At 45.7% G+C, this 22,594-nt stretch overlaps 1 protein-coding gene across 2 annotated transcripts in view; it reads left to right on the forward strand.

The window, feature by feature from the left end:
- ARID1A (AT-rich interaction domain 1A) overlaps positions 1–22,594 on the forward strand; it is a 69,404-nt gene that overhangs the window by 35,813 nt on the left and 10,997 nt on the right. For both annotated transcript variants that reach the window (XM_068539228.1, XM_068539227.1), the window contains exons 5-11: positions 15,436–15,676; positions 15,942–16,031; positions 16,578–16,745; positions 17,485–17,797; positions 19,511–19,656; positions 19,744–19,853; positions 21,042–21,251. In XM_068539228.1, the coding sequence (XP_068395329.1) occupies positions 15,436–15,676; positions 15,942–16,031; positions 16,578–16,745; positions 17,485–17,797; positions 19,511–19,656; positions 19,744–19,853; positions 21,042–21,251 (1,278 nt within the window). The remainder of the gene's footprint in view (positions 1–15,435; positions 15,677–15,941; positions 16,032–16,577; positions 16,746–17,484; positions 17,798–19,510; positions 19,657–19,743; positions 19,854–21,041; positions 21,252–22,594) is intronic.

The following is a 22,594-nucleotide window of genomic DNA, read 5'->3' on the forward strand; positions in this document are numbered from 1 at the left end:
TTCTCAAATCTTGAGAGCTTGGGTTATAGTGATCTGGAAAGAGGAAATGGGAGGGAACTCTTGTAGAATCTGAATCTTAGAGGGCAGGAGTGAAGCCAGGAAAGGATCTACAGCCAAAACGAATCTTCCTGGAAGGGCAGGAATTGAAATGTATTAAGTTGAATAATCACTTCTATTTTACATAAGAAGAAACTAAGGCTCGGAATTGGGATTTGAATCCAGCTTTCTCTGATATTTTAGATGAAATATTTCCTTTAGCATCCCACCCAGCAGAGGAAAGGCATGGACAATCTGATTCTCTCTTAATGTTTAGCCAAAAGCCTCAACCCTTTGTCATTTAACATTTACTAGATTTGTCCTAAAAGAAGAGTATAAATGGATTTCCATTTCCCTTTTTTGCCCAGACCTGCCTGTGATGGAGGCATAGATGAATTGTGAACTGAAGGCACAGGGAGGAGTGGGGGAGGGAAGATGGCCAAATCTATAGGTCAGGCCTGCTGGAGGAACTAACCAACTAGGGAATCACCTCAAACAGTGAAAAGTTGACAAAAGTGGTTCTTCGGTTTCCTTGTGTTGTATGGGAGCCTGTTCTGTGCCTTTTAAAATTTTTTTTAAATCTATTTTTAAAAAATATTTATTTATTTATTTATTTTTGGCTGCGTTGGGTCTTCGTTGCTATGCACGGGCTTTCTCTAGTTGCGGCCAGCGGGGGCTACTCTTCGTTGTGGTGCGTGGGCTTCTCATTGCGGTGGCTTCTCTTGTTGCGGAGCACGGGCTCTAGGCACGTGGGCTTCAGTAGTTGAGGCACGCAGGCTCAGTAGTTGTGGTTCACGGGCTCTAGAGCGCAGGCTCAGTAGTTGTGGTTCATGGGCTTAGTTGCTCCTCGGCATGTGGGATCTTCCCGGAACAGGGATAGAACCCGTGTCCCCTGCATTGGCAGGTGGATTCTTAACCACTGCGCCACCAGGGAAGTCCCTGTGCCTTTTTATAAAAACAGTGTCCTGATTAATGCTAAAACTTTAATCAGTTAGATCCTTGGTACTGGGGAAAATGTGGTCCATTATCTAGCAGCACAGATATCACCTGGGAGCTTGCAAGAACTGCAGATTCTTGGGCCCCACACTAGCTTTATTGAATCCAACACTGTTAACAGGATCTCCAGGTGATTCATGTGTCTTATGGTTCTGAAGCAAGGAGGAGTTAGGCCCTGAAAGCTGAGAGTAATATTTTCAAATAAAATATCATGCCAGAGACTTTGGAATACAATAAGTTTTACCGTGTCTAGTAAACCAGTTGTTTTGTGGGTGCTCTGGGGCCCTGACTCCCTGTGCCTACAGTCCAGACCCTATTATGGGGCCATCTGCAGCTCCCAGCATACCTCTGCAACCTCATCTCTGGCCACTCGGGTGTGCCTTAAGCTCCTCACAAGCCGTGGTCCTTCCTGCCATTGTCCTTTTGCTTAAGGTGTGTGTGTGATCTCTGCTTCCCACCCCCCCGCCCCACTTTTTTTTTTTTTTTTTTTTAATGCCCAGCAAACTCCTACTTTGGCTTCAAAACCTAGCTGTGAAATACCTTCTCTGGGACTTCTTCCCATTTTCTTCATGTTGGCGTAGCATTATGCTGATACTTCTGCTTGAGCACTCAGGCCTGTGTCTAATACCTGTGTTAGGCAAATACTTAGTAAACCTTTGTTGACTAGCCCCTGGGTTCTTGCTACCTACCTGATCTTGGGCACCAGCTTTTTGTTGTCTAGGTTTATTGGTGAGGGGCGGGGGAGGTGACAGAAATTCTCTAAAGGCTTAAAAAACTGGAATGTTTGAAGGATTTTAATTTTACACTGTTAGTGTTTCCTTTCGTCACATTTCATGGTAAAAGGAGGCAGGACCAACGGTTTTTGCCTAGGTTTTCGATGGCTTATTTTTAAAGGGATAACAGAAAATGTCACTAGCAATTTTGGTACCCAGAGAAGCTGGGCCATTCTGAGGTTGGTGACCTGTTTTCTTTAAATCTGACTGTGTATCTATGCTTGCTCCCCTTGAACTGTAATCCAGGTGCTCTTAGAAAGTCTCAGAAAGGAAATCCCCACCCCCTCTCACATATCTGCCCAGACTGCTCAGAGCAGCTTGTACCCTGTGCAAGTAGCTGTCCCTTCTCTGGAACGCCGGTTCTCTGGCAGGACTAGCCAATCTGCTTCTCCATCTTAGTCACGCTGCTTTGGCCCTGATACTGCCTGGCGCCTGCTGGAGCCTGTGCTGCTTGCAGCAGATTACTGTATGCTTGTTCCTGGGCCCGTTTCCTGTTTCTATTCTAGTTGCTGGTGGCTCAGCTCTGCTTCCTGCCTGTGTGTCTCACACAGATTCCTCTCGCTGGAACCTTTTGTTTTCTTCGGAACAACTTCATTCTGAAAACTAACTGAGCCTTATGTCTAGTGTGATGGCTCCTGGGCTCAGTTAACGTTACTGAGGACTGGTGGGAAGTACCCCATTCCCACCAAGCATGTCACTTGGATTTGACCTTGTTTTTCAGTTTGTCCCCAGTCCTGCTACAGGAAGCTGGTGGTTCGTTACTTCAACCAGAAATTGGTATAAGAAGATAAACTGGGATCTTGTAGGCCAAATGTGTCTTCACTCATTAGCAGTGCAGGGCTGTCAGGACTGTTGTGCCCTGGTTCTTTACCACCTGGAGTATGTAAACATATTTCCTGCTGCTGAGGAAGACAGTTGGTACCCTTTCTAGCCCAAGCCCAGAGAATACTTATTTGGGCTTGGGCAGGTAATGCTATCCTCAGCAGAGTAAAAGCTTACAGAGAATATAGGGATGGAAAGGAAAGCATGTGCTGACTCAACCTTCCTACTTATGTGAGCAGTTCAACACCCCTCAGAGCTTAGAGTGGGAGGGAGAAAGTACAGGAAGGTTGTAAAAAGGGAAGAAGTGAAGGAGGTTGTCTTGGGCAAATGTATTTTAAAGTTCTAGGCTTCCCCATCTTGCCCATTTTTCCCCAGAAGACTCTGACTCAGGGAATATGCTTTGTGAATAATTCTCTTCTTTCTCCTTCACAACTACTCTCTTGGGATCATCTGACAGTACTGTGTCAGATAGAGTGGTTTCTACACCGAACCTAGGCCATGCTAAACCCTAAGTATGTTTAATAGAGAAGGATTTAATATAGGGAATTGGACTTAAAAATTGTTAGGAGGATTGAGGGGAGTATGCTCTAGGCTCGTCCTCCAGGAATCGGGATCTAGACCTAGATTTGACCCACCAAGGGAACTCCTGCTTGTGAGTCACTATCAGACTGAGTGCTCTAAATCTGCTATCTAGGGGGTCAGTAAGCTGGAATCAAGAAGCAGCAGCTGCTGCTACCAGAACCAGCACCCAGTTAACTGGAAGATGACACCAAAATACTCCTGTAGAAACAAGTGAAGGAGATAGAAGTATGATCACTGCCATACTTTGATCTAATCTTGAGTCTGATTCTAATTAGCAGAACCTGAATTATAGCCAAAACCCATCTGCAGGGATTCTGGGAAATGTAGTTTTTAGCTTTTTAACCTCTGTAATTAGGAAAAGAGTAGAATGAAGTTAGCATGAGCTACTCCACAGCATATTCACCACACTAACACAAACACCACCATCCCCCCTCACCCCACTCTTTACATATATGAGGAATCCAAGACCCAGAAAGGTTAAAGGACTTGCCCAAGGTCATTCAGTAAATGAGAACGTGGGCTTCCCTAATAGTGAAAGCCCATTGCTTTTACTACTAGGACAAACTCCTATAAAGGGTGAGTAAAAAGCTCCTTTAAGGGAAGGAAGAGTGCCATATTCAGAAAACAGACTTTGGGGACTTCCCTGGTGGCACAGTGGTTAAGAATCCGCCTGCCAGTGCAGGGGACACGGGTTCGAGCCCTGGTCCGGGAAGATCCCACACACCACGGAGCAACTAAGCCCGTGCGCCACAGCTACTGACCCTGTGCTCTAGAGCCCATGAGCCACAACTACTGAGCCCACGTGCCGCAGCTACTGCAGCCCACGTGCCTAGAGCCTGTGCTCCGCAACAAAGAGAAGCCACCGCAATGAGAAGCCCGCACACCGCAACAAAGAGTAGACCCCGCTCGCCGCAACTAGAGAAAGCCCGTGGACAGCAACGAAGACCCAACGCAGCCAAAAAATAAATAAATAAATAAATAAATAATTAATTAAAGAAAAAAAACAAAACAGACTTTGTCTTCCATATTCTCTTCTCTTTGGGGAAAGGGAAGGAGGAGGTATGGAGAGATGTGGGGTTGAGACTTCTAGGCAAAGGTAGTGATACTGTACCTTCTGGATTTGGGTCTCCTCCATAGGAAGATGTAGGAAGCATTTACTCTGGAAGGAAGAAACCTCAAAAGCTAGAATTTCTTGAAATTCCTGAGTCAACATATGGATGAACTCAGTTGCCTAGGTGACAGTAGCTTTCCTCCATCTATCTCCCCTTCTCCTTCTCTCTTGTTAGTGCTTTTATAACCTGCAGAGCTGTCTGGGAGACTACCTTGGTGAAGTACATGCCCTGGTTCTGCCATTGTCCTTCTCCAAGAAGACCAACCAAAATCCAAAAGCTAGCCCCTAGATTTGGGATTGCCCAGCTGTTTCTTGTCTTTCCGGGGAAGGTGGGTGAGGGGTAGCTTGGGCTTTTTGAACAAAGTCCTCCCAGAAATGCTATACTTACAGAAACCACTAGGGCCCCCCTGCACCAGAGTGAGAATCTTGGTCCAGAGAGGAGGGCCCATGGTGTGAACTGTGTTAACATACTTGGTAAATCAAGCATGGAATCAGCTCTGTTGTCTTTTTCTCATATTTCTAAGATATTTGGTGTTCTACCTGAAAGTTGTGATGAAACTGGTATGTGATCTAGTGCTGTCCCTTTGGGGGCCAGTGCTTGATCTCTTGCTCCATCTACTTCCGTGGCCAGAACCTATTTCTCCTCCCCACCTGGTGTCAGCATGGAATTGGCTGGTATTGTGATACCATCTCTGATTCTCATCTCCAAGCTGTTAGCTTGCTTCCCATTGACCTTTCCCAAGGGAGCTAAGAAGCCATGCCTTGTTGAAGGTGGGAACTAGAGGTTGAAGGTTCAGACTGAGAGCAAATCTGTCCCTTAAGGCCAGCTGTGTTGTGGGAGGAATATTGACTGTTGTTTACTGAGATGAGTGAAGGTAATTTCCTGATATTTGAGGGAAGGTAGGAGAGAAACCAAGTTCCAAATAAATTCACTGCATCTGTATTCAGAAGAACTGTCATCAAGAATATTCGTTTTTTTCCCTCCTCGTCTTTTGCTTTTAGGACTTGACTATGTCTTTCCCTGTGTACAGAGTTGTTGTTGTTTTTGTTGTTTTTTTTTTGTTTTTAAAGGCCTTCAGGGCTGTCTTTTCTGGTTTAGGAGTCTATCCATTTCCCACTCTCAGATTTGTTTGTCCCACCCCCTCCCCCCAAATCTTTGGATTTTATCTAGACCCATAGGTCATGGTAGGGAAGACCACTGGCAAATATAAATTTAGGGCTTTAAATATCAAACCAAGGAGGCCATCCAGCCCCCTAGACCTTGGTCTGCGCTGTGTTCAGCACAGTGCCAACTTTACCTTCCCTACTTTTGCACATTACGTCCTCCTTGCTTTCTGGTTGCTGTATTTCTGAGGAGCAGCCAAATGAGGTGAAGCCTAAGGCAGTACCCCTCCCCCTTACACTTCTCAGATCTAGAATTCTGCCGTCTTTTCTGTGTTCCTTTCCTCTCCCCCTTTTCCTATTCTCCTTACTCAAGTTCTAGGATCCAAGCTGATGATCATGATGGAACATGGTCTGTGTGATTGGCCTTCCTAACAGGGAATGCAAGCTTGGAGAAAGTAGGGGGTTCTTAACTTCTTTGCCTTCTCTAGCTTTACAGTACTCATTTCCTGCTGGGATTAGAATAGCCCTATTCCATAAATATGCACTGATCTTGACTGCTCTAACTCAGGCCCAGCTCTGACCTAGTTTCATTTTTTTTCAGATTTGAGTCTTAGCAGCTAGTGACCCTTACAACACTCTGTACACTTTTGGCCAAGAGGTGGTTTCTGGCTAAATGAGACATTCTCTAATGAGAAATGCCTAAGTGAGAAACCTTGGCAGGGGAAGGGTATGCGTCAGAAGGCTGGTCAGGTAGGTAACATGGGTATTATACAGACCTGGTGGGGTCTGTGACAAACTAGAAAGCAAGGTTTCAATCGATCAGCGCCTCTGGGAGTTCTAGGATCTATTCTTTTCACAAGTTGGGAATCTGGATTTTTTTATGTAAAACATCTGAATTATTAGAAAGGTCTGTATGGGGATGCTGGGCAATGGATTAAAAGGTTCTCTGAGGCTTGTGGGTCTGCCCCTGCAGCTTCTTGTGGATTGCCCATGTAGCTTTGGTTCCCTTGAGCTGGTGCTTACAATTTTTCTGGGTTTAGGGGCCAGCTGTGGGAAACACCATCTATCTGTTGCCAACTCTTATTGTGTTTTTGGTGTTTGTTTTATTGGCTTGGGGAGGGGGAAGTGCAAGGGAGATGTTGAGCAGAAGCACTCAATGTGATTAAACCTCTAGCTGAGCAGATCTGTGGGAGCAGAATATCGACCCCTGGAAAATCAATGGCTGCTGCAGTGGCCGAGCTGCTGTTTGAAGGGGCGCCCACTGCAGGAATGCCGGCAGCCCAGCACTCTTTCTTCTCCCTGCTTTTTACCTCAGCAGCGCCCTCAGCCTCCACCCAAAGGGTCAGACCTACCTCAAGAGATTTTGCTGAGGTGGATTAGAACAGCAGGTTCTTGTTTTTTGTAATTAGATTGAAATTTCTCCAGTGACACAGAGCCCCGCCTCCCGACAGCCTCCTTGCCAGACGTTCCTTCCCTGCACTGCAGTTCTATCAAGAGCTCTTATCAAGTGGCTGAGGCCCTTTCAGGATTGCACTTCTCAGTTCTAGGCAGGAGAGTCAGTTCCCTTGATGACAAAACCCAAGAGTCCCTCCTTCATTGTGGAGGTCTAGAGTGGAGGTGTGCAGGGTTAGGGTGGGGGAATGACTATTAAAGGAAAGAGACTAATAGAGATTGGGTCTAAAGAGGATGCTTTTGAGTAATATTTATCAAGCATTTATAGTCTTTTGTGTGCCTAGCATTTTTCTGGTCACTAACAACATAGGAGAATATAGCTCCTCGGGCTAATGAGGAAAAAGGCAGATTCAGCACAGTACCATCAGTCCTGAACATTGGGTCTAGAGGATCTTGAAGGGACTCTGGGCTCTGCCTGCGGAGCGAGGGTGAGGGGTCAGGGTAGTTATGCTGTGATTGTGGAGGCTTTGCCCCCACAAAGCTGTTCTCATCTTTGAAGATCCCAAGGCAGAAAACAATTTTAATCTATAGTTGCTACACCTATAGTGCAACTTCAAGCAACTGTTCTTCCCACCCAGTTCTCTTTGATAGCTGGGAAATGGGCTACGCTGTTGTGTTAGAGGAGAGTTCTGTTGCCCCATTGTTGGAGCATGGCTCCGGGCAGGGGGTTGAAGCTTGCTTGGCTCATGCCCCCGGAAAGGAGTAGTTCGGGAGTTGGGGCTCCTAAACAAGACCCAGTTGTTCTGCAGTTTGCAACGGTGGCTGCCGGTGAGGAAGAAAGTGTGAAATTATCCAAGATGAGGCCGCCTAGAGGCTAGGAGTGTTTTGACTTCTCTCTCTGGGCCACACCCTTATGCTTGGTAATAAGATTAGGGCACAGGAATACCGGCAAAGATCAGACACCTACTTTCATGGGACTTAACTTCCTGCTTATCTCCCTAGATTCTAAGTCACTCTCTCCTCCCTCCTCACCCCTGTACATTAAGTATCCTTCTAAGGACCCAGAGGTGAGGAAAAGTACTATACCCTTTAGTATAGAAAAAGTAGGTTTAGATTAAGTGAGTTATAGGTGACAGGGCTGACTTGAAATAACCATGAAAGAAAGTTTAGAAAGGAAGAGTGATTTATAAGGAAGAGTGGCTAGGAAAGAGAGGAACACATAGCATTGTAGACTTGTAGAGTTGGATTATCTAGTTTTATTCTTTCCTTCTGCAGAAGAACTAAGTGATGCCTAGTGAGGTTAGCCTCTTAGAGTCATGTAGCTAATCACCTGCTGTGTCTGGAGACTGACTGTTGCCTCACCTTGTTTGGAGCATGGAGCCTAGCCTTTGATAGTGGCAAACTTCCACCTTATGGTGGAAAGAGTGCAGGCTTTGGAATCAAAAATATGGGTTTAGACCCAGTTCTTCTGTTTAATAGCTTTCTCTCCTTGGGTAAGTCATTTAACTTCTGAGCCTCTTTCTGCTTTGTTAAAATGGGGATGATACCTACTTCAGAAGATGGTGAGAATGAAATGTGAGACAGCCACGTACCTTAGGGTTGAACACATGATAGTCACGTATTCGTGTCAGTTCTGAGTCCCTTAAAGAGGGAGACACGAAGGGACTTGCTTTATTCCTCTTTCCAACATCCTTTGAATTTGGAGATTTGGTCTCCCAGAGCTTTCTTTATGAAATTTGATGCGTATGTGTAGGGGATTTCGTCTTGCAAGTGGGCCCCTGAAAAGCATTCTAGAGACAAGAAGAGTCTGACCTTTCTCTACTGTGCATTTCCCACCAGGCAGCCAGAAGGTACCAAGAAGAAATGATTCATCATCGCCAAAATAAAAGCTTGTAGAAAAAGAGAAGTGGGAGTTTGGTGAGGGGTTTTTGGGAACTTGGGGTGGGGGGTTAAGAAATACGAGTTCTCTGAGCCTCTCCCAGAGCAGTTTCTTCTCTCCCACACGGTGAGTGTAGTCCAGGCAGGAGATGGCGCTTGGTCCGAAGCTGCAAGGATAGTTGCCAGCCTCTGTGTCTTTTCTGTCCCCTTCCTTACCACCTGCTTAAATCCTGACTTGGAAGTAAGAGGCAGCCTCTTCTGTGTGTTGATTCGTTCTTGGCATTTCCGCCAGCACCGCTAGCCTGCTCTCAAGGGAGGGATGGCATTTGGTCTCTTGGACTAAGACCACGTATTAGAACAACAGAGCAGCAGTCCTGTAACTCTGGAGTCCCTTCTAGCCTGGGTGGGTCAGATCGCCCATCTTTCCATTTAGCAAAGACTGAGGAGAAGAAAGAGAGAATTATTGTACTGAATATTTTTTGTGAGTGTTTGATAGAGGTAGCCTCTTCCTCCCCTGACCCTTGACAAATATGTTGCTTTAAAGAAGGCTTTATGAAAAAAAATCAGCTCTCCCCAAAATTTATTTGCCTTAAGTAGTTCTGAAGTAATTAAGTTTGTCTTTTTCCTTGAAGTTTGTTAAAACTGTTGCCTCCTTTCCTACCATCTGCCTTTCATCAAAGGTTAAGTTTCCCAACCTCTTCTGTGTCCTTCAGGATTTCCTCCCATTCTCCAGCCTGGGAGCAGCCTCCCACAGTGACCGTGGATCTGTTAGGCTAAGCAAGTATGTGTGTAGAATTTACCTGGGGTGGATGGTTTCCCTGCCAGTAGTCAGCACAACTTTGCAAAAGCTCTTCACAACTGAAGGAATATGAGGACTCCATCTGGGGGTTAACAAAAGCTCTATTTCTCGAGGATTCAGCCAAATTTATGAGAAAACCCTGAATCTGAGCATCGCCATGAGCTCGTTCTTTAGACTTCCTTATTGATGTTGCTTAATCTGCTCAGCAAAATGAGCTGATGTCATCCTTGTGAGTCTCTGTCAGAAGACTGTTTAACCCCCCCCTTCTGTAACCGTGATCTGGTATCTTCCTGCTTGAAAATGTACTTAATCAGGCAGCCAGTTCGTGTTAGAATTTGTAGCTCTTCCTGTGAGAGCACTACAAACACCCCCCCCACCCCCACCCCCCACCCCACACACCCCCAGTGAGGTGTATGGACTGTGTGATTTCGGGCATGGTTTTGTTGTGGTGTGAAGAGGTGTTAGCTGCTGAGTTCTCCTTGTCAGCAGAGCCTGACAGACCCATGCTGGCACTCGCTGGGGCTGGGCAACCAATCACAGCTGGAACAGTTATCGTCATGGAATCCCTATGGGCTTCCTCTATCAGGTCACATCCCAAAATAACATTGGGCAGTATTTCAAGTGAAGAAACGAAGGCTTTCGGGGCTGTAGCCAGCCTGGAGTGTGAGATTCTGTGTGAAATAGTTGGACCTGCTCCAGCGCTTTTGATCTGCATGGTAGATGAGCAATAAAATGCATGAAACACGTTGGAAACACGTGAGGAAATTCTCCCTGGCCCTGCTGCTTCCTTGGAACTGGCAGGGCACTGAGTGGGCTGATCCTCACCTCCTATCTCTCAGCAGGATTATGCTTGGAGGAATGCAAGCCCGGGAAAAGAGATCTTTCCACTTACAGGGCATTGCTACAATTCTTTCAGCAGTCCTCCTAGAAGACACCTGTTAGGTGGGCTCTTTTGGGAGAACTGAGAACCTGAGTCCTGAAATGCTAAAGGTCGCCCCACCAGGGAGAGAGAGGAGGGGCTTGGATTGATTGAACTTTGTCTGTGTGATATGTGTGCTGTAGAAAGCTGTACTTGTTAGGCACATTGAAGTCTGACTCAACAACCAGACATCCGGCTTTTTGTGGAACAAAAGACCTGAAAAACTGGCTTTTTGTAGGGTAGAAAGCAGAGGTGTGTCCTGTGCAATAAAAGGACGTGGAGTTCAGAGCAATATCTGTTCATGTAGATAGAGGAGGGAGACTTCTTTTGGAGTCTTCTGCCTTTACCACTCCCTCTCATTTCCCAATAAAAACATTTACTGTGATTAGCCGCTCAAATTGATGGGTATGTCTTACATCTTATACTGCTATGTGCAGTTGTATCTCTCATTCGGGGTATTGCTGCTGGTATTGCATTTTCCATATGGCCCTGACTATATGGTGCCGGTAGAGTTTCTTGCAGATGCCACAGGGGCGTCAACAGACTCAGATTTGTCCAGTCCTTTTGTCGTATAAGTGAGAAAACTGAAGCCCAGCTTGTTGCTAGCTTGCCCGAGGTCACAACTGATAAGTACCAAGAGCTGGGCTTTGGTCTCCTAACTCAAGGTTATGATGCTTTTTCCTCAGTCTATATAGTATCACAGCATAGTGGAAAGAGAAAGAACATAGGCTTTGGGGTTCAGCAGATCTGGGTTCAAAGTCTAATTTCTGCCACTTACTGGCTGGATGGCTTGGGCATGTAACCCCGTCTCTCAGCATCCGCTTGCTCCTTTTCAACATGTTAGTGGTGGTAGTACCTACTTCCAAGAATTGTAGAAAATTAAGTAACTCCATAAAATGCCTGACACATCGTAGATGCTCAAATGATAGTTACTGTTAGTATTAATATAAATGATCTGTTACTTCCTATGCTAACATTCTGGTTCTTAATATTTTTTTAAATCAACTCCCCCCATGCTAACCAGTTGCCATCTGATGAAAATGACAGTTTGAGAGACTGGCTTCACACCAACCAAATGAGAGAGATAAGAAGATTAATGCTGATTCTTCCCCTCCGGTTATTCTGTGCCCAGGCATCCCAGCCCACGTGGACTGCTGTTGACAGTGGTTTACTTAGTACTTTTTCTCTATGAGGCTCAGGGCACTTTTCCAAAACTGACAGCTCTCCTCAGAATGCCTCTGTGAAGGAAGCTACCACATTGCCACCACAGGTGCCTCCAGGGTCCTGAAAGCCCAACCCCAGGGGCTGCCAGTGTTATTTTCAGGCTCCTGGGGTCCCTCAGCTGGGCTAGGACGTTTGCTTGTGTATCTGTGGAGAGCCTGGTTTTTAACAGACGTGTGGCTGAAGGAGCATCTGTAGGCCCCGCCCTGACCCCATAGCAGTGGTTGGTGGGTTGGTGGGGTTTTTTCCTTTTGTTTTTTTTTTATTGATATATATTCGATATACAACATGATATTAGTTTCAGGTGTACAGTATAACGATTCATTATTTGTATATATTGCGAAATGAGGAACACAGTGAGTCTAGTTAACATCATCACCTGTATAGTTACAGAATTTTTTTTTCTTGTGATGAGAACTTTTTAAAGATTTCAGATATACAGTATTATTAACTTTAGTCACCATACTGTACATTACACCCCCATGGCTTATTTATTTTATAACAGGAAGTTTGTACCTTTTAACCCCCTTCTCTGATTTCTCCCCCCAACCTCTGGCCACCACCAATCTTCTCTGTGAGCTTGGTTTTTGTTCTGTTTTGTTTTAGATTCCACATGTAAGTGAGATCATACGGTACTTATCTTTCTCTGTTTGACTTATTTCACTTAGCATAGTGCACTCAAGGTTCATCCATGCTGTCACAAATGGCAAGATTTCATTCTTTTTTATGACTGAATAATAATATTCGTCTGTGTATGTGTGTGTGTGTATGTGTACACCACATTTTGTTTATCCATTCATCTGTCAGTGGACAATTAGGGTGCTTTCATGCCTTGGCTATCGTAAATAATGCTGCAGTGAACATGGGGGTGCATGTATCTTTTCGAGTTAGTGTTTTGGTTTTCTTCGGATAAATACCCAGAAGTGGAATTGCTGGATCATGTGGTAGTTCCTTTTTTTTTTTTTTTTTTGAGGGACCGCCATACTGTTTTCCATAGTGGCTGCACCAATTTGTATTCCCACCAGCAGTGCATGAGGGTTCCCTTTTTTCCACATCCTTGACAATACTTGTTTCTTTTCGTCTTTTTGTTAATAGCCATCCTAACAGACGTGAGGCTTATTGTGGTTTTGAATTGCATTTTCCTGATGGTTAGTGAGGTTGAACATCCTCTTTTTTTTTCTTCCTCAGTTCCTCAGGAGGTCTCCAAGGACGTACACCAGATGGCATAGGGGTTCCTCTATTGAAGGCAGCAGAGAGAGAGCAAAGGGGACTTTAAGTTTACCTATACTATCTGAACTGTTTTTACCATGAGAATGTTCATGTTTTACTTGTTTAATCAAAAACAGAAATGTTTAAAACACTTAATTTTTCAAGGCCATTTGAAGAGTTCTTGTCTTATGGATAGACCTTCAATTCCTGTTCTGTTCCAAAATATGCTGATTTCTTTTTCCTCTAAGCAAGTAGCTCTTATTACTAGAAGCTGGTGGTTTGGTAAGGAATGGAGACAGCAGGAGGGAATGCTGAGGAAAGCTACTGGTCCCTAAAACAGAGCATTGGGCTGTGGTTTCTGTTATAAACCAGGGCTTAACAAGTGGCTTTCAAGGCCTTTTCTGGCCTACACAGTTGGCTCCTCTTGTCATCTTGCTGCCTGTTTGAGTTTACTCTCCTTGGTTCAGAAGCTAGGTGTTCCTGGTACAGCTTAGCCCTCAACGTGGGGAAGGAATCCTCCTCTCTCGGGATGAACTCAGGGTTCTTCATAGCTCCAGGTACTTTAGTCCTTTGAGAGGAAAGAGGCCCTCTGGTGTTACCTAGAGGAGGGCTTCTTGAGTTCTCTTCCATGCTGGGACTAATTCTAGTTGCAGTTTGAAAGCATGCTATGGTGTACTGGGTCTGCTTCCTGTAGGAAAGCTAGCATTTTCTGACTTCTCAGCTAACACTGAGAGCTGAACACAGACACAAATGCACACCTACCTACCTGCCTTGCCTTCAAGGCAAGCTTTGTTCCCACAGAACTCAGCAGAAATACTCCCAGCCTAGCGAAATAACCAACCGGTTTGCAAAAGGTCCAACCAACCTGGATACTTAGGGGAGAGCCTAAGAGGTGCTCTTTGATCTCCAATGTTACTGTCCGACTCCAGGGTCAGAATCACCTCGAACTGATCTTTCCAAGGTGAGCTTGTTGTGGGAATAGGAATAGACTCAAATCAGGCCATTTTGGATTTCCTTCCTCTTCAGATGTGTCTCTTTAAGAGAACTCTTTTCTTAACTATTTGAGTATTAGGGTTTTCACAGACCTGAGCCCATACCCAAAGCTTTCATTCTTTCTTCAAGGTACAGTTAGTTCCCAGCCTGAAGTTAATGCGTGATGTTGAGCCCATGGTATTGCTAGAGAGTGAACTTGGGGCTGGGGGTGGGTTGGGGGTGCATTTCCTGGGGTGAGTACTTTTCTTTTTTTCTTTTTATTTTTTTGCCGTGCCACGCGGCACAGGGGATCTTAGTTCCCTGACCAGGGATCGAACCCGCGCCCCCTGCAGTGGAAGTGCAGAATCTTAACCACTGGACTGCCAGGGAAGTCCCTTTTTCTTTTTTAAAATATTTTTCATATTGAGCTCCTGATTGCTAATCTTGGGGTTTACTGACCTAGAGTGAACTCTTTACCGATTAATTCAAGACAAGCACAACCTCCAAATAAATACCAAATTCTCATTGAAACACTTAAAACTAGGGAAAAAAACTGGGTTTGTTCAGTTGGCAAACATTTGTTCATCCCTGTTGTTGGCCAGGTGTTAGGAATGTAGTTCCAGACCCTCTTGGCAGTTAAAGAATTGTCTGTGCAATATATCCCTTTCTTACCTCCTACCCCTTATGTTTTAAAGTATGGTAACTTGGAGTGAGTTCTTGGTAAATGTAGGTTATAATAATTTGATGGAGAGGGGATCTGTGAACGTTGCCCAAGCTTGTTAACATTTTCTTATAGCTCCTGATGCTGTCCTGGCAGTGTTTTGTTAAGTTTCCCCGTTGGAAAAGAACTAAAGGCTCACTGAAAGAGCTGCTCTCTTATGACTGTAGAAGTTGGGGCTGGGAAAGAAGATGAAAAGTACTAGATGTGCTTCTGGTAGATAGACCAGGGGTCAGCAAACTATAGCTTGTGGGCTAGTTACTTTTTTAAATTAATTAATTAATTAATTAATGGCTGCGTTGGGTCTTCGTTGCTGCACGCGGGCTTTCTCTAGTTGCGGTGAGCCGGGGCTACTCTTCGTTGCGGTGCACAGGCTTCTCATTGCGGTGGCTTCTCGTTGCGGAGCACGGGCTCTGGGCGCGCGGGCTTCAGTAGTTGTGGCACGTGGGCTCAGTAGTTGTGGCACGTGGGCTCAGTTGCTTCGCAGCATGTGGGATCTTCCCGGACCAGGGCTCGAACCCGTGTCCCCTGCATTGGCGGGTGTATTCTTAACCACTGCGCCACCAGGCAAGTCCCTAGTTACTTGTTTTTATAAATAATGTTTTGTTAGAACACAGTCACATCCATTTGTTTATGTGTTGTCTGTGACTGCTTCTGCACTCTGGTGGCAGAGTCGAATAGTTGTGACAAAGACTGTGTGGCCTTTAGAGTCTAAAGTATTTTCTCTCTGGCCCTTAATAGAGAGTTTGCTGTATGTAAGCTATAGTATCACGACTGCATAAATGTGTGCAGTGTATTTACTTTGGGTTGTTTAAGAAAAATGTTGATCATGTAGTAGGATTGTTGAAAAAAGAATCTTTCTGCCTAATACTGCTAATCCATGTCCTTGTGTGTATGTTCCAGGATCTGTCTGGTTCAATAGACGATCTCCCCATGGGGACAGAAGGAGCTCTGAGCCCTGGAGTGAGCACATCAGGGATTTCAAGCAGCCAAGGGGAGCAGAGTAATCCAGCTCAGTCTCCTTTTTCTCCCCATACCTCCCCTCACCTGCCTGGCATCCGAGGCCCCTCCCCGTCCCCAGTCGGCTCTCCTGCCAGTGTTGCTCAGTCTCGCTCAGGACCACTCTCGCCTGCTGCAGTGCCAGGTACCCTCGGGTGCTGACCTTCGGGGAGAGGGAAAGAGGACTGGCCCCCAGCAGTATTAGGGAGCCCCAGCCTTCCACTGGCAGAGAGTTTCCCTTCAGCATTTGAAGAAGGGAGATGGGAGCCCCTTTGCTGGATCCTTTTGTGAATGGGATGCTGGGAGGTTCTTGGCCTTCTCAGAAGCCATTTCCAGTTCTAACTTGACCTTCTGGCTAGAATTTCCAGGCTTAGCCATAATTGGCTTACTTCTTTCTCTGTCTGGAGCAGGCAACCAGATGCCACCTCGGCCACCAAGTGGCCAGTCGGACAGCATCATGCATCCTTCTATGAACCAATCAAGCATTGCCCAAGATCGAGGTGAGAGGCTGGGCTTCAAGGGAGGGGGGAGCAGGGCAGAGGCAGACCTTTGATTGATTATCTGTGCAACAGCTTTTGGAGAACTATATGGCCATGAAGCTTAGGACAATCTCAGCAGCAGGTTGTGAAGTTAGGATGGGCTTGGCCATCTTGGTGGCTCCAGAATTATGTGCCCCCACAGTCATTCTTTGTTGGTCATGTGTTTTGATGGATTTCCCCCCTACATTGTGCCTAATTTGGTCAGCAAATACTAAATACTCAGCACTGAATCTTTACCCTTTAAATCCTACCTCTTTTTGGGGGGAGAGTGGGGTCATTGCTGTTTGTTTTTTCAAACCTCCATTTAGTAGAAACAGTTGGTATGCCCTGGTTAATGGCTGTGTCACTTTTGAGGGTGCCTAAAAGAGCACATAATTATACAGCAAATAAGAGCCCCTGTGCAAGTATTTGCTAAAGAAAACGTAGATGGTGAAGTCCTAGGGTAAGGGAGAGCATTTGTTCCCATTGTATTGAGGTACTAACTGTATGGACACTACCCACAAATAGGTTACATGCAGAGGAACCCCCAGATGCCCCAGTACAGTTCCCCCCAGCCCGGGTCGGCCTTATCTCCACGTCAGCCTTCTGGAGGACAGATGCACACAGGCATGGGCTCCTACCAGCAGAACTCCATGGGGAGCTATGGTCCCCAGGGGAGTCAGTACGGCCCACAGGGTGAGTATACTACCGTAGGAGTACATGGAGGTGAGACGAGAAAAGAGTTCCTTGTTTGATATGCTGCTATCTGGGTTATTAGAGTAGAACTATCCTTTGCCTTAAATCCACCAAGGCCAGGCCCTAAAGTAGGGCAGGACTGCCATCATGGGGAAGTCCTTGACTATCTCTGAGCCTCTGTTTCATCTGTAAAATGGGGATAAGGTATTTAGCCCAAGACTGAGCACAGACACTTAGTAAATGGTAATTATTGGTTATTAAACTTTTTTGAGTAAATTAGTCCTACTAGAGTAGATCTTTGCTCAAAATCAGCCCTAGATGGATCTAAAGCTGAATTTCTTACACAGAGCATGGAAGACGAGTATGTAGAAAGGAAAGAATTCTGGGAGTTGAAGGGCCTGGATAGCAGCATAGCCAGCCTTGCCTGCCAGACAGCCTTACTCTGTGCTGTGCTGTCCTTTCCTAAGATGAGGGGACGACCGAGGCCTGCCTTTAAATACTCCTGGCCCCACGCCCCAACCCCCCCACTTTTTTGTTTTTAAATGGATCATGAAGTTTTGTGTTGTTGTTGTTGTTGTTGTTGTTGTTTAAAGAGACCATGAAATCGGTCTCTTTCCAGACCAAATATTGAACGATTCCCATTGTTTGTTATCTTTGGAGTTTTAGAGTTGAGTGTTATTAGTGAGTTGCTAGTGAGTCACTAACCAAGTCTCTGCATCTTCTCTCCTTCCCCTCCCAGGAGGCTACCCCAGGCAGCCAAACTATAATGCCTTGCCCAATGCTAACTACCCCAGTGCAGGCATGGCTGGAAGCATGAACCCTATGGGTGCTGGAGGTCAGATGCATGGGCAGCCTGGCATCCCACCTTATGGCACACTCCCTCCAGGGAGAATGAGTCATGCCTCCATGGGCAACCGGCCTTATGGCCCTAACATGGCCAATATGCCACCTCAGGTTGGGTCAGGGATGTGTCCCCCACCAGGGGGCATGAACCGGAAAACTCAAGAAACTGCTGTCGCCATGCACGTTGCTGCCAACTCTATCCAGAACAGGTAAGGCCTGGGAAGTGAAGAGGGAGGGTATCAGTGCTAGGAAACTCATTGTAGAGTCATTTAGGTTGTTGAGATACTTCTGGACCTAAATCATGTTATCTTGGTAAATATGCATTTTATTGAGAGCTCTTTAGAAAACCAGGTTTCTTTACAGTGAAAAATACAGCAGAAATGCTGATTCGTAAGCATCTTAGATTGGTATCAAATGTCACATGACCAGATATCATATGTAAAAAACTTTATAAAGTATACATTATTTTGATTAGTAAAATAAGCCTTCAGAGTTTATTTCTTCTGCCAGTCTAGCTTCTTGGTTTCCAAAAGGATTTTTTTTTAATGCAATTTTATTTATTTATTTCTTTGTTTGTTTATTTATTTTTGGCTGCGTTGGATCTTTGTTGCTGCACGCGGGCTTTCTCTTAATTGCGACGAATGGGGGCTACTCTTCGTTGCGGTGCCCGGGCTTCTCATTGTGCTGGCTTCTCTTGTTGCAGATCATGGGCTCTAGGCACGCGGGCTTCAGTAGTTGTGGCACGTGGGCTCAGTAGTTGTGGCTTGCGGGCTCTAGAGTGGAGGCTCAGTAGTTGTGGTGCACAGGCTTAGTTGCTCCGCAGCATGTGGGATCTTCCCGGACCAGGGCTTGAACCCGTGCCCCCTGCACTGGCAGGCGGATTCTTAACCACTGCGCCACTAGGGAAGCCCTCCAAAAGGATTTTTAATGATTCACGTGATTTGGATCTACAATGTAAGAAATGGAGGATGGTGAGGTTGTGGTTTGCCACTTCTCCTGCTCTTATGTGTGGTCCTGTGTATTTGACTCTGGTGCAAAAGTGCAGAAGGCTCATGTGATTTGGTTTAATGACTTCAAGATTCATCTCTTCTTCCTTGGCCACTGACTTCAGTGACTGTGATTCTACTGTTTTTGAGGACTCCGTCTGTGTACCCCATTGTTGGTGCCTACAGTTCTTAAAGTGACTCTTCCTGGGATGTTGATGAACCACGGTAGAATAGGGTGATTGACTATAAAAAGGTGGATTTGGTAGTACTTCAGAGTGAGGGAAGCACAAAGTTTGCAGTAGGCCCATCAAGAAAGAATACAAAGGGGAGTTCCCTGGTGGCCTAGTGTTCAGGATTTTGGGCTTTCACCGCCGTGGCCCTGGTTCAGTCCCTGGTCAGGGAACTGAGATCCATCCCGCAAGCCGTGCAACGCGGCCAAAAAATAAATAAATAAGGGTTTTTTGAGGTATAATTTTTAAAATAAAATAAAATAGAAAGAATGCAAAGCCCCTACAGGTGCCATGCTGTGAGTTTGGTTGGAGTGACATGACAGAGTAATAAAATTGAGCATTTAATCTAGGCCTTTTGCCATAGTGAGGGCCCTTAAATGCAAACACAGCTTGACTTTGGAGATGCCTTAAAAGGAGGCAGTATTTAAGAGACACCGTAAGACTCCATTCTTCAAGGAGTGTATCCTTTAAAATTGAGCTATGATTTCCTTTTGGGAGCTTGAACCCTCTTAGAACCGTTTGTGGGTGGTAGAAGATAAGAATATCTCTGTGCATGTTTGTGGTTTGCGGGAGCCATAAACTTTTTCCTTGTAAGCCTAACTAGATGATCTTGGCTCACACAGCCCTATTTAGCTCAAGTCCAAATCTGAAAGCTTAGTGTCTCTAACTCTTGTCTCTCTCTCACGCTTTGCATCTTCTTCCTCAGGCCACCAGGCTACCCCAATATGAATCAAGGGGGCATAATGGGAACTGGACCTCCCTATGGACAAGGGATTAATAGTATGGCTGGCATGATCAACCCTCAGGGACCCCCATATCCCATGGGTGGAACCATGGCCAACAATTCAGCAGGTAAGTCCTAGTCATTGTTCACCCCAGGGATTTCTTCCAAAGTGATCTTCATGTCACCAACCTATTGGACTTTTTTCTCTTTTATAGGGATGGCAGCCAGCCCAGAGATGATGGGTCTTGGGGATGTCAAGTTAACTCCAGCCACCAAAATGAACAACAAGGCAGATGGGACACCCAAGACGGAATCTAAATCCAAGGTAATGATTTATATCTTGACCCCTCAACTTTCTGTCCCATCCTTTCAGTGATAGGAAGGAAAAAGAAGAGAGGGTGATTAGATTCCAGCCTTTTATGACACCAACTAGATAATCTTGGAAAAGGGTGCTGTCGCCTCTTCTTACCATGAAGGGTCCCAGGATAATAGTTCACTGAATTAGGTTTGAATTAGCCTAAGGGGTCCTAACGTAAATAACATGTTCTCACAGCTGTCTGATATGGAGGAAGTGCCAGACCTGCAGAGTAGAATTCTCTGCACTGCTCTCTCTGAAACTGTGACCCCTGTCCTTATGCGCTGATAGATGGTGTATGCCATGGGGCACTAGTTCTTCTCTTCCTGGACCTTACTCAGAACAGCAGGAATGGTTGGTGCCCTACGTTCTATAAAGTGGGAGACGAGGCAGGTGGGGTTTGGGTCCTTGGCCTCTCTTAGGTTGGTCCTGAGTGTGCGATTGGTTGGGCTGTGTGGCATTCTGGGGACCTGCTCAGTATTTAAGTCATTTAAAATATTTCGGCCCTTTGTCATACCTCACTTTCCCCAGCTTTATAAAGTAGGGGAAATAAAAATCATAGCTGCCACCTCTTGTGGACATTCACCTCTGGCTTCCAGACTCTTTTAGTCATCCTCATGTCTTGGATAGGATATCCAAAGCCATTCAAGCAGGACCCTTCCTTTCTTGAGAGGAGGAAGAGTTCATTTTCAGTTTAGTCAGTTGTCTGTCTCAAGGTCATGTTTTGTGTTTCTTGAGTTCTCTGAAACAGTCTGTAAAAGTGTGTCCAGGCTCCTGGGTAGTAGTATGGGAGTAGTGACATTGATGTCAGGTGGACAAGGGTTTGACTCTCAGTCCTGCTACTTAAGAGCTATGAGATCTTAGGCATGGCCTCCTTATGCCTGCTACCTTATCTTTTAAGAGAAGAATAATTTATAATACCTAATGTATAAAGGCCTCTAGCACAGCACTCAATACATAACATATATAAGCAGTGTTAGCTTTCTTTCTTTACAGGAACATCTAGCTCCCTTTTGGTTTTTGTGAAGGCAGTGCAGATGTTAGTGACCACCCCAGAATGAGAAGCTTTACCGCTGCCCTAATCAAGGGATTTCTAAGACCCCTAGCATAGGCTTTGAATCTGACCAGTTCCTAAGAATCTTGACCTGCCCCTTTCAGAAATCCAGTTCTTCTACTACAACCAATGAGAAGATCACCAAGTTGTATGAGCTGGGTGGTGAGCCTGAGAGGAAGATGTGGGTGGACCGTTATCTGGCCTTCACGGAGGAGAAGGCCATGGGCATGACAAATCTGCCTGCTGTGGGTAGGAAACCTCTGGACCTGTACCGCCTCTATGTGTCTGTGAAGGAAATTGGTGGATTGACTCAGGTGAGTGCCTGGCACTTGGCTTCCCCTGTGGTTTTGACAAGCCTCTCTCTAGGTACTCAGTGGCATCACTGGTGCCATGCATCCCACAGGCACATCACCCTCTCCTGCTGCTCTCTGAGTCACATACTGACAGACCAGGGAGCTCGGGCCTTCCAGAAGATAAGGCAAAGGGAGGAGGCTGAGACCTCCGTGGGTAGTGTAAAGTATTAGCATTAACTTACCATGTGTCCGGAGTCCCCCTGGGTTGCAAAAATCGGGCAAGTCTGTGGGCATTCTGATTCCATGGCAGGCAGTTTGGAGTAGTAGACAAGGGCAAGGTTCAGAGATGGGTCTGGTTTTGAATTCTTTCTTAGCCACTTACGATACATGTGACCTTAATCAAGGTGTAAAACTACTCTGAGCCCTCGTTTTTCTTATTTGTAATGTAGGGACAGTGTGTATCCTGTTAAGACTGTCGAAAGCTGGGGGTAATCAAACAAAGCTTTCAGCAAGATTTCTGCCACATAAATTGGTCTACAAGATGGTACAAGGGAAGCCAGAGTAGTTGCTGATTCTTTCATTCTAGAAAGCTTCCGAATGGAGATGGAATTTCAGGAGCTATTAAATAGAAATAGTTTATGAAGGAAGAAGTAGGTGGGAAATTGTGTTTAGTCACTCTGTATGGGAGACTTAAGTGATTGGGTTAATCTCCACTGGAAGCCTCTGAACTGAGCACCACCTTGAGCCTTGGGCCTGCCCTAATAACTTATATCTTTGTTTTACACTCAACCCAGGAGTCAAACAGGTGAGGCAACGCTGGCAGACAGCCCACTGTGCCTTGCAAACTTTCCTCCTATGTATGTTCTGTAGTCATCATACCAGGAGCCTGCTATTGGATCTGAGTGTGTGGCTGAGCTCAGGGGGAGGCGTCGTGGGGAGGGGTGTATTCCAAACCTTCTAAATCAGAAGAGAAAACAGCTGTCACCAGCAGAAAAGAAAATGATTGGAATGAAGCCAACCAACAGTCAGTTATGAATTCCTTCTCCCTCAGGCTTTATTCCCCTCCCCCACAAAAGGAAAACAAAATAAAACAAGACACGTGCACACCACCACATAACGAGCGTGGGAAGCCGAGCCACAGCAGGCTTCTGAGGTGACCCTGGGTTCATTCCTGCCATTCTCCCTGGTATTGAGCTCTTGTAGTCAGGGCTCTTCTACCTGTAGGGAAAGGGGGCATTGGGTTAGGTTTGGCAAACTGTTGATTGTGTGGGCTTCTGGATTCACTGGACCTAAGATGAGGTATAGAGGGAATCCCAAAGCCTGGGTCTGTCTTCCAGTTTGCAGAAGGTTGCCAGCCTTTTAGA

The sequence above is a fragment of the Eschrichtius robustus genome, chromosome 3 (assembly GCF_028021215.1).
Source record: "Eschrichtius robustus isolate mEscRob2 chromosome 3, mEscRob2.pri, whole genome shotgun sequence".
Classification (NCBI taxonomy): Eukaryota; Metazoa; Chordata; class Mammalia; order Artiodactyla; family Eschrichtiidae; genus Eschrichtius; species Eschrichtius robustus.